General features: G+C 42.2%; 1 protein-coding gene across 1 annotated transcript in view; it reads right to left on the reverse strand.

Moving 5' to 3' along the window:
• The window catches only part of Tecta (tectorin alpha), a 138,416-nt gene that overhangs the window by 57,744 nt on the left and 63,542 nt on the right, over window positions 1–17,130 (reverse strand). The window contains exons 8-10 of the mRNA XM_048795830.1: window positions 9,542–9,606; window positions 6,228–6,361; window positions 3,311–3,598 (exon numbers count right to left, since the gene is read on the reverse strand). Coding sequence (XP_048651787.1) covers window positions 3,311–3,598; window positions 6,228–6,361; window positions 9,542–9,606 — 487 coding nt within the window. The remainder of the gene's footprint in view (window positions 1–3,310; window positions 3,599–6,227; window positions 6,362–9,541; window positions 9,607–17,130) is intronic.

Raw genomic sequence — 17,130 nt, forward strand, 5'->3', positions numbered from 1 at the left:
GTGGGAGGGGGAAGAGCCAGCAAATGCTAGTCAGTGGGATTAAAATGGTCCTCTGGATTGTGCTCTCTCCATTCCTGGAAAACACATCTTGACGAGATGTCTCCCCTTTTTAAAATGGAAGTTGGAAAGTGGTTTTTAAAAAGCACTTTGTGGGAAGAAATTGCTCCTCTAATTGAGCTTTCATGTATTGCTCTCTATCTGTAAAATCCTCAGTGCTCATTTGTAACTTAGACCAATGTTAAGATGGCCAATGTTTTTGGCCCATTCCCATCGTTTTTTCCCCCCTTTTTTATTTTGGAGGTGCTGGGGATGAAACTCAGGTCCTCATGCGGGCTGGGCAAGTGCTCTGCTCCTGAGCAGCACCTCCAGCCCCCATGCCTACCCTGTAGCTAAGAAAGCTGAGGACTAAGGAAAATAGTTTCTGGACACTTCACGGTGACCCTTACATTGATGATGGGATTCAAGCCAGAGCTCCCAGTCTATCAGTGCACTGTCTTTCCATGCTGTCTTAATTTTAAACTTTCTAGGACAGAGATGCTATATAAATTCAAACAAACCTTGCAACGAGTTCTCAGAAATAAGCTGTGGCAAATTCTGTTTTTTACTATTTCCCTTTCCTAATCCTCACCCCTGATTTTCAGGAAATGCAAATAAAAAATAGAGTTGAAAGCAGAGGCTGCATTGACCTTTTTCTTTTCAATTCTAGCCCTTTCTCCAGCTTCCTGATACCATCCCAGTTAACATTCTGTCCAACTCAGAGGAAGACCCAAATCCCTATCGTGTGTAATCAAACTGGGATAGAGGATCTTGGAAGCCCCAGATCTCCCCATTCTAGAAGGTCCCAGGGAGGGGAAAGGTGCAAGCAAAGAAAAGCCCTTTTAGTACAGAAAAGCTTTCTCCTTGAGCTCTGGGCCCGCCATAGCCGATGCTGTCTATGATAGAGCTGCCCAGGTATATGCCCTCATTCTTTGACTTCCTTTAACAAAAGAGGAAAGTAGGACACAAAAATGAGTCAGCAGTCAGCTCAAGGTTGCTAAAAGGTCACTAGTGGGGTCAGGTTCAAGAGGCAGATGCAAAGTCAAGGTCACGTGAGGACTAAAGTTATACCTTCTTTCAGAGCAGGATTCTCCTGCAAAAGTGAATTCCTTCCCCCAAAATGAAGTTGGAAATATCTGTGGTCCAAGCAGCTCTTGAGAGCAATCTATTTCCCACCTTATAAGTCACTCCAAATCCAACCAGCCATCTCAACAGCACCCTGAGGCTAACTGTATCGCATGCACACCAGCCCCCACACACACTGTCGCTTGCCGTCACATACCCCTACACATAGACATTTCTTTATTCATATAAAAACGTTTTGGATTTGTTTCAGTAAAAACTTGTTTTTCAGTTCTTGAAAAACCCTTTTTGCTTCAGAGGACTTCCCATGATGCCTGGAGGGGACCCCTGAGGAACGAGGCAAGGATTTAGTGAGTGGGAACCCCTGTTCTGCTTTGTGGAAGTTTTTAATTCCTTTTCTTGCCACTTGGGCAAATTATTTCACCTTGGAATAGGAGCTAGCACTTGGGGGAACATTATTGTGGAGTTTAAATGATAAGTCAGAATATCTTCTTACAGAGCTGGGCATATAGGAAGCCCTCAATAAGTATTGGTTTTCCTTCCTTGAAGTAAACATGACCCCTTCCCTTTTTACAGGGCTTCTAATGGCACTATCTGCCTCTAAAAAAAAAAATCTCTCAAGCCAGTGTTCAGTTGGCCTGATGATCCACGTTCCTCTATGGAACAGGTGGTGCACTTTTCAAAGGGAGGGATGGATGGACACTTGCAGCTCTAGAATGAAGGCATATACCTGGGCAATTCTATCATAGACAGCATCGGCTATGGCAGGCCCAGAGCTCAGAGCACTCAGATGTTTCCTCATTTGTCTTCATAGACAGAGATCTCACCTCGTTCAGAAATTCATTCCAAAGTACAAACCAGAAAGTATCTAAATTATCTTGCCATTTTTATTGCCAATGGAAGTTTTTTGGGAAAAAATGGTGGTCAGCATTTGATGGGCATTCCTTCTCTTGTTCTCCCCCACTGACACTAAAATTTATTGATTGCTGGCATCCTACATTCTAATGCTGTAAGATATGAGACTTAAAGGACATAAAACATCACCTGAGGAGTCGTTAGCGATCCAGAACATGACAGAGGGAAATGTATGCTTCTTTAGAGGTTATTTCTAACCAATGCATCCACTGTTTAAACTTGTGTCTTTCTGTTCTGCAGGACCTCTTAGAGATAAAGTGCTCTGAGATGCTCTGGCCAGAAAGTGCTAAAACACAATGTGCTCATTGCGTCGAAGCTACAGATTGCAAGGCCAGCACTTTTCAACCTCTCTCTAACTTGGGAGTTTCTGTTTCACCCCTAAACAATTGACTCATTGCCAAGGAAGTGGGAAAACAGATGGAATTAGAAATAATTCTAAGAAAGGGGAGGGTAACTTTTTTAGCTATCTTTGCTTACTGGAAACATTATGCAGTTGAAGATGCATGTGTCTGCTACTTCAAAAACTTCCATTGTCAAAGTCACTCAAACGAGCTGCAGACTTTCCTGAAAACCACATTCTGTCCCTTTATGTAGAAAGTTGATTATCTCTACGATAATGCCAGCAATAATCTTTCTTATTTGACTTTTATTTGACTGCTCATTTGGGATTTCAGAGCAGATGTTAAAACTTTATTCATGAAACGCTTTAGCTGCCCACTCTAATTAACATCAAATATGAATAATATCAACCCTGGTCATAATAAAAAAATGTCATAACATAATAAAATGAGCCAGGTCATTTGTACCCAAATCCAACACCTTACTTATCTCTTTCTACCAGATTTTATGGAGCAGGGTTGGGGAAGGAAATTATTGATGGAGAGAAACATTTTGTGCCTCTGGCAAGAGAAAAAGACCCTTGAGGTCCTCTGGATCCCTTTATTATGGGACCTGGTATAGGTCTCAGTGCCTTGATCACTCTACTGCAAAACAGGAAGGCCACCTGCTGCAAGAACATGGTTGAGGGACTCTTTTTAGATATTCCTAATGAATTGTGATTGGGCTGACACATCTTCTGAAATATTACAGCTGACTGGACTGGTTCACTCTGATATTTCCCTCTGTTTCCTGGAAAGTGGGTGGCAAGACCCATTAGTTTAACTCAAGTGAACTGACATTCCTCAGCTCTACCAATTAGACTCCTTCACAGTAGTGAAGATGGACAAGAATTAGATGTCAGAATATGAAGTGGAAAGTGGAAAATTTGAATTATTACAGGTGTGGTGCTGCTGCCTCCATAAAACGTGACTTCCTCCCATGTCACAATGAAAACCCAAGTGGCAGAGAAGGTTGCCATGTCTTTGAAGTACTTCCTGATGTCCCTGGTGGCTCTTTTCAAGATGACAGGGTCCATGGTCTCTCTGTAATAGATCTCGCCTCGAATTCCATTGTGCACGTCCGCCCAAAATGGGGCAATGAAGGCCCTCCCATCCGTCAGGGGAAAGGACTCCGGTGTGAACTGGCTCACCAGCACATTGAAGGAGACAACGCCGTTGTTATTGACCTACAAAATAAGAGAAGTGTTGCACAGTGGATCTGAAATCAGGACAACTTCAGTCACAAACGAAGATGGACATTTGCCTAATTGTATGAATGGAAAAGACTTCTCAACGACTGACTTAAAAAACTCAATGTCAGCACCATGGTCCAAAGGAGAAGATTCAGGGCACACACACTGGCTTTCTTTCACTTTCAGCTTGTAGTTAGCTTTGTTTTTTTATTAATAATCAGTCTCATTTTCATGGTGTCTATCCTATCTCTATTGGCACTTACCAAATAGTACTGGGTTGTGCCTGTATGTGTGTGCTAGGCCAGCCTGGGGGCAATGTGGGTAATAAAGCCAAAGTCAGAATGACAGATTTGAGATAGAAAGGAAAAACAAAAACACAGAAGCAAGTTAAATTTAAATTTGAGGAGCTTGATATTAGTCCTTGATTCTTATTTTATAACAAAAGAGGTAAGTCAGAGAAAGATAAATCAAATATTCTTTCATCGAACTCAGATCTCAGGATGAACCACATCCCTGCTCTGGAGGAGAACTTTAAGACTTCTATTGATGTCACTCGGAACTGTGAACTCAGAACACAGACAAGGTTAAGACCTCCAGATGTCCAATTCCATTCCGGCTCTTATAGTTTGATAGCTTCCTTGTACAATCACTGCATAAAAATTGAGACATGAGTACCTTACATTATATATGTAAATGACTTGCTTACGGTGATTTCTTCATGATTTGTAAATGGCTCAGCCAACTTATGAAATTACAAAACCTTACCTCAAATCACAAGTCAGTAGGTTTCCTCGCACAGGACCTATGAATAACCCAGCTTCTGCCTGCCTCTGAGGTGAACTGATTTACCCAGTGGCTTGCGTGGCTTGGACAACAGAACATATAAGACAGGAGTGCTTACAGCTGGGTAAGGAAGCCCTGGGGCCATTTTCCTTTACATTTATTTATTTAGGTTCCTATTGATCAAATAACATTATGAACATTAATAGTGACCCACAGACAAGGGATCTGCACCTGGGTAAGCGTACCTTGTCACACCTTGGAAACAAGCATATGGGGTTTGGAAAGAAGATGGAAAAAAAGCAACAGGGATGTTAAGAGCCTCTTGTCTTTGAACAACCCAGAGGGTGGCAAAGGACTACACTACTCAATGACCTAGAAACTCAGAATAATTTACCCTGGAACAAGTCTGCCCCAAATGATGGTTTATCCTTTCGCAAGGACAAGAATTCTTCAGGCTTCTTGCAGCATTGTATAATGAAGGGGGAAAAAGAGCTTAACTAAATACCTTTGTTCTAGAGACCTGGGAAGCGAAGGCTTCTAGAATGGAAGTCCTACACTCCGTCTCATCTCCAAAATCAGGTCAACACGTTCCAAAACTCACAGTCAGCTATTACAAACACAGACTGGGGAGGCCCTGCTGTGAGCAGAGCATAAAAGGCATTTCAGGATGCCAAGAGCGATGTGTTTGCTAGGGAATAATAGGTGTAATTAAAACACACAGACTCGCAGAAGAAGCTGGCAATGACTCACATGTGTTTTGATTATATGCTATAGTTAAAATCAGTGGTTCTCAAACTTTTGTGAGCCTTGGAATCACCTGAAAGGCACATGAAACTGGATTGTCAGGCTCTCCTCTCCAAGTTTCTGATCCAGTAGGACTGGGTTAGGCCCTGAGATGTCACATTGCTAACAAGTGTCCAGGTGATGTTGATGCTACCAATTCAGGGTCAACTGGTTAGGCGATAACTACCAGCCAGGTAATGGAAGTGGGAACTGTTTTTGAGTGGGCATCAGCCTCGAGCTATCCATCACAAGTTGGGAAAGTAGAGGTGTCAGATGTGCAGAGGGCCAAAGGTGGAGGTGCTCAGAGTCCCATTCGTATCTCTGAGCAAGACACAGAATAGGATAGGATGTGGTATAATCTACATATGGCTTCTTTAGTCCTTCAAGGCCAAAGATAGAGAAAGGCTCAGCCACTCTGCACCTTCCTCTTGATGTGCAACAATCTCAGCAGCTAAACCAATGATCCAAAAAATAGCCTGAGAATGCAGGTGCCCCGGGGAGCTCTGACAGAGAAAGTTACCATTTCTGAGTGCAGGCTTGACAATGGGACCCTCTGGCATAGGTATAGACCCAATGAGGGTGGCCAATTCTGTAAATGACTCTTATACGATAGTTGATTTCCCCTACTTTAGGCTCCAACTCTGCTTCAAATTGGTTGGAAGCCCAAGAACAGCAGGTACCTAAACTTTTCACACCCCCAGAAGGGAAAGAAAAATGATATTGCTCCTATCATGGTTCATTGTATCTTTTTATCTTGTCGAGTAGCAGAAATAATGTTCATGGCATTGGGGCCTCTGCTTCACTTCTGTGTTTAATCACCCACAAACACAATGTATTGCCCTGTATACTCCTCTACTATGAACATTAGCCATTAAATATACCTTTGACTTTCTTAATCATAAAACCTATCAGCTCATGAAAATCTCAGAACTTGTCGTTTTGGCTGCCAATAAATCCTCCATTCCAGAGCCTTGAGAGAGGGTATTTAACATGCTTTCCTTAATGACAAACAAAAAGGAGAGCCACAGAGCAACAGCTGGGCTGCGTCTCCACTTACATAGACAGTGCGGTAGGGAACGCCGAAGAAGAACACCGGGATGGCCAGCTTGATCTCAGATGAGCTTCCGTCATCTACTTTGGGGGTTTTGGTGTCATTCTGCCAAAATGGATACATGAGCTCCCTGGGCTGAACTGTCAAGAGACATGGTGATTAGGCAGATGGCAGCTCCCTCTTGGTTATGCAAGCTACTTCCCTCTGACCTAAAGCCATCTTCTCTGAGTATGGCTTCCAAGCTAACCACAGGTCAAAGAGCCTTGCCTTTTATCCTAACCTAAGCCATATTCAGGCCTTTACCTTCTGCCTCTGGAAGGTGTCCATTTCTGTGAACTCAGAACACAGACAAGGTTAAGGCACCATTTCTCCTTAGAAGAAAGCATTCAGTGCTCTATTCCTAGGCTATGGTGCATTTTGAAGAAAGCAACGTTGAGAACCGGCTGGAAGGCAGTGAAACCACACTGCCTGGGGCTGTCAGAAGCCACTAGGTCTGGCATGGTCGGGAGGCCTTGCCTCTGGATGAGACAGCAAGGTGGAGAGAAGGTAGTGTGGCTGTGGCCAAGAATTCTAGTATCATGTCTTTTCCTGAAAGGAGTCTCCTCCCTCCTGCCACACAATAGAAAAAGAAGATACCAGAGCCCAGAAGGAAGTAAACAACAGTTGGAACCAGGACAAAAATGAGAGGAGAGGATTTGTAGTAACTGGCCTGTGAATGACCTTGATTGAGGGCTGGCTCTGAGAGGCTCTGTGCCCATCTCCTGTTCACAAAAGGCAGACATGGGATCTTCTGAGCCCAGGGAGGATGGGCACTTGAGAACTCTCTGGAGAAGAGGCACAGGGCTCTTCCTCACCCTCCTGGTTGAAGGTGAAAGTCACCACACAAACACATAGGCCCCTCCTGTGGCAGTGTTAGCACCTCCTTGGGTACGTGGCTTATTTCTTCTATGTTTCCCATTCAAACTCTTGCAAGGTGTGCCCTGGTTTGGCAAGAGAAATGAGACAACTTCCCCAGGGTCTATGTTACTAGCAACAAGGTCCAATTGCATCTATGAAATTATCTACATTTCAGGTCTCTTTTCTCTGCCTCTGACCTTTCTTCTCTTGAATAAAAAATAGAACAATAAAACATCATCTCCTTTTTCCATTAAAAAAAACTGTTTGTAGTTTTCAGGGGCAGCAGTCAATCCATTTTGGACTTCTGGCCTTCGCTCTTGAGGTTCCCACTCACAGCCATCCAGAGGCTGTCCCCTTCATGCCCATTGTCACGTCAGGCCCTCTTCTTGGGAAAGTCCCTGTTCGGCACTGATGGAGCCGATAGGATTGTGAGCAACTGGCCAAGGACTGTGCTGCTCCTTTGGGAGTCTGTTAGTGAAGAGACAACAGCTCATGGACAGGAGCACACAGAGCAGCCAGAGAGCAGCCCAGAGTGCCAAAGTGCCAGCCCCCTAGTTCTGGAAAGGGAGCAGGAAAAGATCAGCCTGGACCAAGAGCTGATCTCTTTCTGAGGCTCACAAAGTAGGAGAGCAGAGAAAACCAGCCCGGTCATTAGAGTATATGCATTGTTCCCCAAACCCCAAAAGTTTCAGGGAAGCCAACCAAATCTTAACCTGTAGGAGGCACTGCCAATAGTTTATCCCAGGAGCACTGAGCCAATGAGCCACACTTGATGTTACAATCAGTACTTGAAGGAGGACCTTCTAACTTGCCTATTTACATAATAGTAATAAATTCTAAATTCCTATAAGATAGGGACTTGGAAAAAACTTTCTTTATAATCCCTACTAAAATGTTATGCACAAATACTTCCTGAATTGGAAGGGTGACAGAATTCCTCAAATAAAGAGCAAAAAATCAAGTCATGCTATGGATTTGTCTCTCATGGGGAACTTTTTAGAAATCATGCCCAAGTATGAAAAACAGCATTTAACTGTGTTAATGGGCTCAAATTCACCTTGAATTATAATAATTTTCCTGGAAAGGTTAATTGGCATTTGGGGCAGTGTTGGCCAATTCGCCTAGGATGAGAAAACCTATAAGCATTCATGGAGAAGAAAGAAACGACATGGAGACTGTTCCTAATTTCTCTGGCTGTCCAAAATGTGAAGTGAGTTCCAAATCTCTTCTCTTCATGAGTGATTCTGACTAGTTTGTGATTTTGAACAGGAAAGAACAGACAGTTGAAATTTTTCAATCTTAAGAAGACGACAAACAATAAGGGTATCTAATATTATAAATATTCAATAAATACTTGTTAAATTAAAAAAGAATGCTTAATAAAAGGGAGTAGGTTTACACGACAGCAATTTCCATCTCAGAAGCCATTATTTTTTTTTAATTATATAAATAAATATAAATATCTATTTGCACATATATACATCTGTTAGCAGCCTGACCTATCAATAGTATCAGAGTTTGTAAAAGAAGGAATATTCTCCACCTGAAATGGCTGAAATGTTCACAATAAACATAACTATGTTTTCAGGATTCTTTCTTTCACCAAAGAAAATCTGTTTTTGGAGTAAAAGTAGGAGGTTGGAGTCAGCAGGATCATTGTGGGGTTTACATGTTATAGCTATTTCAATTCACCCAACCTTGGAAAAATGTTGGGGCCACACATGGTCATAAAGACCTGTTCACCTAAGACTTGTGACCATGCACCAGCTGAGCCAAACAAACATATCAGCAAAATAAAGATGCTTTAGAATTCTAACCATAAAAGTTCAAGATCTATGTGCAGTGCCCCATTTTTCTTGTCTAATTTTTTTTTTAAAGAAAACTACAGTAAAAAGAAATATGTGTGGACTTTCACTTACCCGGGGCAGTGCTCAAAGAAAAAGGTCAGAGAAAAGAAGGAACCACAGAGGTGATAATTGTCTTATTCCACTTGCACTTTTAGATTTTCTGGCCATGACATAGCTCACTGATACACAGTCACCAACATCAGTGACATTGTAACTTCTTAATTTGGGGCTAAAATAAATATATATATTTAAAAGTTTCTAACACAAGTTAAATGCCTTTATGGAAATAAGTGATCAGGTAACTACTCTATATTCTTTTAATAGAAATAGTTTGCATTAAATAACTTCTTCACAAATTGTGTTCTAAGTTAAATAATAAAAAGTGAGAATATAAGTGAACATCATTCAAAGTTAATGTACTTTACCCTCGACAACAGAATTTAATTTACATTTTTTCTCATTGTATCTGTAGACACATGTACACCTGCCCTTACAATCATGGTTCCAACAAAAGTGTCTCTTTATAAATTCAAGAGCATGCTAATCGAGAGCTTTATGGAATTCTGTAGTACTCACCTTGGTGCTGTACAAGTGCGAAGATGAAAGAGACCCAAATTCTAAGTAATGATGAATAATTCATCCTGGAATTTTAAAAAGAAAAAGAAAAAAAAAATCCCCAGCTTGCCAGAGTAAATAGAACACCAGGTGTGTTTGGTGGCAAATCCCAAGACACATCACAACCATCATAGAACAAATTCACATCACAATATCAATAGTTCTGAGTCGGGTTGAAATTCCCTGAAGGCTGCAGGTTCTCCCAAGTTCAACACTTTGTGAACAAGTTAGACCCCAGAAGAAGCCATCTGGAAGTGCAATAAGATCACACAAATTGTCAGGTAATCATACAGGACCGAGGAGAGCAGCTATGAGTAAAGGAAAGGTTCCTAATCGGCAGCTGATAAAGCCCCGGAAAAGAACACCTAACTCCAAAGGGTCAGGTCTCAAGCACACAAACCCCAAACCTGGCTTTCCTAATTTTCACAAGGGCTTTCCATCAGGATCAAAGAAATGTTGGTTAAGACACCATGCATTTCTACAGGTAGGAAATTTATAGTTTGCCATTACCTTCTCAATGATTTGGAGCCAACCCATCATTTTACTGACCAGATTCAGGTGTTGTCTGAGACTCTCTCTACCATCTTTCCATAGCAAAGTGAATGATAACTACATTGGTAATCAAAAAGAACCACACCAGGGTTGCTCTTTGGAATGACAATAAAGACAGAAGCCAGCACACAAGCAAGTAATTAGTTCCAGCAAGTTAATTAAAGAAAGAACATTGCAAAAATGGACATGTTCTCATGTTAGTTTAATCAGTTCAACTAGCGGTTTTGCTCTCAGGGGCATGGATGGTGTATGCTGCTCCACAAAGCTAGGATGCAAACACACATGTAAGCTCCAACTTAAAACACACACCTGCACACACCAAAGTGTGTGGCCAGCCTCTGAAATTCGCTCCTGACAGCGTTCTTACAGAAACTTATCATTTGAGATTTTCACCATTCTTCAGTCAAACTTTCATGAAATAGCAAAGAATTCACCCTGTGAGATTTTTGTTGTAAATCTCTAGTTGTCAAGTACGCACGTGGAAATTTGCAACACATATTAAATATTAGTCAGTTTTGCTGAAAATGGCACAGAACTTCAGTAGAGATACACACATAGCTCCAGTGGAGCAGGTGCTATGCAAGTTTAAGACATGAGCTCTTAGGGAAACAGTAAGCAGAGAGCAGGAACGGAGGATTCATTTAGATATTCGTATTTATGAAAAATGTCACTAACCTGTTCTGTAGAGACTGGAGGAACTGAGTCAGAAATATTAAGCCAAATCTTGGTAAACCAGGAAAAATTAGGTAAAACAAGAATTCATGTCAGTTCTCCTCAACTTGCTGCCAATTATTTCTGATTCCTGAAATGATGCTGAATCCCGTACTCTTAAAACCAAAAATTCAGTTAGTTCTGCGCTAGAGTCAGGGAAGTGTTGAGTTGCAATCAAGGTTTTTTTCTATTGATTAAGAAAAAGTAAATCTAAAGATCAGTTTCAGGATTGCGTAGAGAGGTCCTTTCCTTGAAAAACTAGACCTTTCCCCCCGCCTCTTAAAAAAAAAAAAAAAAAAAAAAGTAGATTCATTTGGAAATGTCAGATACTTGGAGCTGAAGCCTTGGTTCTTTCTGATCAGAATCACTCTGCACTGAAAAACACAAAAAAGAAAACCCCCCTTCTCCCTTTGTACCCAAAAGAAGGCAACTGTATAATGTTACAGAATTAGCATCCACCGGCATGGGATTAAAACTGCAAACAAAGCTGCTGCCTCCAACGTTTAAATGAAGTTGGGTTTCTACTGAAGTCTTTTGTTGTTGTTGTTTCTGTTCACAGATAGGCTCTACTCTGGTTTTTCACAGGTATGCATGAAGTATTTAAAGAAACTTTCCCGAATTTTTCTAGGTTTTAGTCCCTCTCTTTTCTCCCTGATCCGCAGCTGTGCCATGGGAGAGGACAGGACAGGACAGGACAGGGCGCTTTCCAGGCAAAACCCTGAATAAGGCTCCCAGGGCAAGGCAGGACATTTCTCAAGGGGAAGCCCAGCACGTCCTGGATGCCTTCATTGGTGCCCACTAAGGGTCCTTGCAGGGAGAGAGGCCATAGACCCTCCTGATAAGAACGTGCAGTAAGTAAAGAACTTCAGAGGCATTGTGGAAAAGGGGACCATGGGAGCGGCGTTCTCCCAGGCAGCCGGTGAAGGCAAGATGAGAAAAACTGGCTGCTACATAAACTAAGTATACTGCTCAAAGTGTTTAAAATAAAATTTGGTAAAAAGACGTAACTTGAATGAGTGAAAAGCCTAAAATTATTCCAAAATTTTCTCTGAGCAGACATTGAAATGCTGACTGTACCCAAATAAATAAATAAATAAACAAACAAACAAACAAATAAATAAAAATAAATAATTTCAGGTCTGGGCAAGTTGTCCTAAAATAGAAAAAAAAAAGTGATTGGGGAACTAAAATTTTAGCCTAAATTATACAATATTTTCCCCAAAGCCTGTGATAATTCAGTAGGTTTTGCACAAGTCTATTCTCTCACTAGCAATATGGACTGTCCACCTCTGTTTACCTTTAGATGTCAATAGGCTGTCTCCCTCCAAAAGGCACATATTTATATAACAGAAGATCTAGTTTTGGGGGTGCTTATGTGAAGTAAAATTAAAACCAAATCCAAGACTCGCCTAGGGAAGCATTCATTCTCCCTGTCCTGTTCTTATTAGGGTTTTAGTCCAAAGGTCAACGTAGATGTCTTGAAGCAAGAGTTGGCTCTATTTTAAAAAGCTGCTAGAGGCATACTAATTTCTTTGGTCTTCGTTTTTCATGCACTCCAGGATATTTCTATCTCAGCCCTTTCGACCCACATTAAATCCTCACCCTTCTTGAGGCAGGACTGCTGCTGGGATAGATGCCATCTGGGTCTAACCAGACATGCTGGATGGTAGCAGAAATGAATGAGAATGACTTTGAGAATCTGGCTACCAGTGAGTGCCAGGTGCCTGGGGAGAGGCTGTTCTGGCTGATCACGGCTGGGCTGGGAATCTGGTCAGTGAGTGGTCACAGATGGACAAATGACAAAAAATCTCCTTCCCTGGCATATCAGCAAAATGACTTATTTTGTTGAAACTATGAGGTGGGCAATAATTTCTGCCAAGATTTAGATGGGGTGGGCGGGATGGGGGTGGCTTGGAGCTAGTCACCCAAGACATCTGTGCCTTACAAAGATGGCACAGATTAATGCTGCTTTTAGGCAACAGGAGATACCACAAAAAGACAAAAGATAAAATGCCCTGAAAACAAGTACAATTCTCTTTTTCTTTTCTTTTTTTTTAAACTGAGGATTAAACTAGTGGGGTTCTAACATGAAACTATATTCCCAGCCCTTTTTTATTTGAGACAGGGTCTTGCTAAGTTGTCGAGCCCTTGAACTTGTGATCCTCCTGTCTCTACCTTCTGAGGTCCTGGGATTATAGGTGAGCCCCACTGTGCCCAGGGAGATATGGCTGGCCATCAGCTTCCAGCTCAACCCCTCAGGCCCAGCATCAGCATTGGAGCCAGGGGCACATTCTTCATGGAGTGGACCCTGGTCAATGACAGAGCAAGATGGGGTAACAATGGCCTAGCACATTCCATCCAAAGCAGGTCTCCTATATTGGGTAGATTTGCAACCAAAGCCCCAGTGGCAAAGACTATTCAAGTGAGGCAGCTCTATTATGAAAAATCAGGGCATGGCTGGGAAAGAAATATATATACAAACATATACTGTATGTATATATACACACACCCATACACACATCATTTACTATGTATATACCCCAGCATGTATATTATATATGATTCAGTACATATGTACATAAAGAATACATGTTTGTATGTATTATATATGCATAAAATTATGTTATGTTTATATGTGCAGTTATGTGCTACATGGTGATATTTCAGCCAACAATAGACCACATATGCAAAATGGTCCCATTTAGATCGTATAACTTAGTGACATTGTTGCCATCTTAGTCTGTGTAACTGCACTCTGTGATATTCACACCATGAAGAAATCACCTAACAACACTTTTCTTAAAAGATGTCCCCACTAAGTAGGCAGAAATAGATATAAATATATAGAGTAATAAGTATACACACACACACACACACACACAAACACATACGATGGAGCTATGTGGGTAGATGCCCCTGAAGATTTTGATTATCCAATTTTCTTAAAATGTCTGGGCCTTCAGGTATGTCCCCCTCCATCCCATTAAAAGCTAAAGTTTCTCCCAGCACAAGAAGACAATAGAGAGGAGTTTCCCCCTCAAGGCCACGGTTGCTCTGCTGGAAAGCTGTTCCAACCTCCTCTGCTATAATCAGGGTCAGGTTGCAGCGTAACCCAGCCAGAGACATGCCAGGCCTGACTAAAGACTAAAGGAGCTGCAGGATCTGGCCAGCACACAATGGCATGGGATAGGGGAAGGGGAGTACCCAGGGGGCTGGGTTCTGAGGGTGCTCCATGGAGGAGGCTGGATCATGACACAGGATAGGGGAAAGTTTGTTGGCCTGGGCATACTCTCTAGCTAGACGGGCTTTAACACTATGTTGAAGACCCCAAAGGAAGGTACAGACCTGTTCCTAGGGTAGCTCCTAGAAGCCTAGAAAAAGTGATGGCTCACATTGAGTGAGACTGAGATGCCTGAATTACTGTGGCAGGTGGCAGAAGAGGGATTGAAAGGTTCAGGAGACAGACACACCATCCACTGAGTCCAGCAGGAATATACTGGCCTCATCAAGAAGCTCAGTGGCAATTCCCTTCTGCAGGTCAGGGCTAATGCTGGGTGGTGATGAGAGAGTTGGCTCCCCAAGGGCCATGGAGATGACGAGCAACAGAGGCCAGGTGACAGCACTCTACTGCCTGAAGCTGGAGTGGTCATAATTTTCATAATGACCTAGAGGATCAGAGTGGTAGTTAAGGGGACTGGATCCATAGGAGCTCTGAAGATGGCTAAAAGAGCAGGACATTTAGTGGGTAAAGTTGATGGGCAACCAACAAGGATATTGCTTACTATATACTTCATAGAATTTTTAAAAAGAGGAAGAATGGATGAGGAAAGACTGAGAGCTGTTGCCTAATAAAAACATACCATCCATGCTCAGTTTCTGGACCTGAGTCAGTCTTCAATCTAGAATCCGTAGGGTAAAAACGTAAATGGTACCCAAAGAGAAGGACTCGGCAATGACATGGCAAATCTGTACAGATATGATTATCCCAGACAACCTCAGAAAGACCTTTTACTCAAGGGACTGCAGACTGGGCAAAAGGGGATGCCTGGACATTTTGAGAACTGTTGGACAAGGGTTGAGTTAATGGCAATATCCAAAGATCCCATATTAAAGTGGAAACATAGGATTGGGGAAGAAAAAGAGTCTGGACAAAGTCCCAGGTACAGTGAACCCACAGGGGCTACAGACCACCTGGATGCCATTTTTCCAATCCATATAGAAATTGGGATTGACAAATTCTGTGCATTGTGTCCTTGGTGTGGAGGTAAAAAATGATCATAGTAAGGAAGGCAAGTAGAAACCTCTGAAATAGCTCTCTCCATTGCAGCCAAGAGAGTACATACAAAAGAGTATTGCATCTGGCTTGAGGGAGGTTGGTCAAGATTAGTATCACCCTTCAGAGCAGGGTTGTGGACTTATCATATTTCCATTTAGCTGGCCAAGATGGATGCTGGTGATTGGCTGTGAACTGCTTCAACCTCAACCAAGCAGTATCCCCAATTACAACTGCTCAGCTAATATAGTTTCTTTTCTAGAGCCAATTGACATGGTTTCCGGTGTATGATATGGTGTCCACTCACTTGGCAAATACATTTTCCCCCTATTTGAATCAAGAATGATTTGTGTGTAACAGATAGCAATACACATTTTATTCCTACTACTATGGTTTGATATGGTTTGTCCCCACAAAAACTCATGTTGAGGATTGTGGGAGATGTTTGGGTCATCAGGACTGTTAGTCAGCTTTCCATAACTGTGACAAAATGCCTGAGGAAAATCAACTTATTGGAGGAAAGGCTAATTTGGGCTCAAAGTTTTAGAAGTTTCAGTCCATGATCACGGGGCTCTGTGTGGACCTGTGGTGAACATCATGGTAGGGAACATGTGGTGGAACAAAAGTGTTCATAATGGCAAGAAAGCAAAGAGGAAGGAAGGGGCAGGGGACAAAAATACACCTAAAGATCATGTTCCCCCAAACCTACTTCCTACAACTAGCCCCAGATCTCAAAGTTTCCACCACCTCCCAATAGCCCCTTAAGCTGTGAATGCATCAATGGACTGATCCATTGGTGAGGTCAGAGCCCTCACGAACCAATTACCTCTCAAAGGCCCCACTTCTGAACACTGCTGCACTGGGGACCAAATTTTTAGCACATGGCTTCTAGAGGACAGTTCAGATCCAAATCATGACAAGGGTGGAGCCCTCATGAACAGGTTAATGCTATCTGTAGGTCGAGTTCTCACTCATTGGACAGGACCAGTTACTGTGAGGGCAGGTTGTTGTAGAGTACTTGTCCTCTTTGTCCCATCCTCTCTTCCATACTTGTTCACTTGCTCTTCTACTTTTCCACCATGCATAGGTGAGGTCCTCACCAGAATGAGCAGATGCTGGCACCATGCTCTTGTACTTCCAGAACTGTGAGCCAATATAAACCTCTTTTTCTTATAAATTACCCAGTCTCAGGGAATCTGTTTTAGCAAGAGAAAAAGGACTAAGATGCTCATTTTCTTTCATAATACAAAGAGATCTGTGTCATCTGGGTCCTACAGAACGTTGCCTTGATTCATAACATTAAAAACATTGTCTGGCATGATGAGCAAGGAATGGCTAGCAGGTGGGGCTTCTTGGTAAGATGCATGTGCTCCAGAAGGTGGGAGATAAATCCTACAGGGATCCAAGGCTGCTACTTTAGTTTTTAGGAAACAAGTTATCAGGAACATCTCCTTCAAAATAAAAAAAAAACTTTATCTTATAAATTCTCTATAAAAATATTTCTTTCTTCTTCATATATTTTTTGGGGGTCTGGAGGCCACACATTTCAAACCTAGGAAAATTGCTCCAGCCCATATTTTTACACAGAATTCGGCCAGCTTTGAGTTGTGCCAAGAATAAGAAAGAATTTTGAAGCAGCTTCAGGCTCTGGAAGCAGCTCTGCTACTTTGGCCATATGTTCAGTTGACCCTTTGATGTTGGAGGTGTCAGAGGTGAAAATATAGAGTTTACTGCAAACCCTGGTGGTTGATCCATGATGCAGGCCCCTGGGGTTCTGGAGCAAGGTCATACCATTGGCAGAAAAGATTTACACACTCCTTAAAATCAGCTTCTGGCTTGTGACTGGGCCCTGCGATGGAATATTTGGCCAAGAGACAAATAACCATGTATAACTTCCTGTCATTATCTGGGCCCTTTAAACCCATCAAGTCATGAAGTCAGGTAGACCTCAGAGCAATCTATCATATGATGGAAATGATATACCTTGGCCTGGTCACATCTACCCTGCCTTCCA

Source organism: Marmota marmota, unplaced genomic scaffold (genome assembly GCF_001458135.2).
Source record: "Marmota marmota marmota unplaced genomic scaffold, marMar, whole genome shotgun sequence".
Lineage (NCBI taxonomy): Eukaryota > Metazoa > Chordata > Mammalia > Rodentia > Sciuridae > Marmota > Marmota marmota.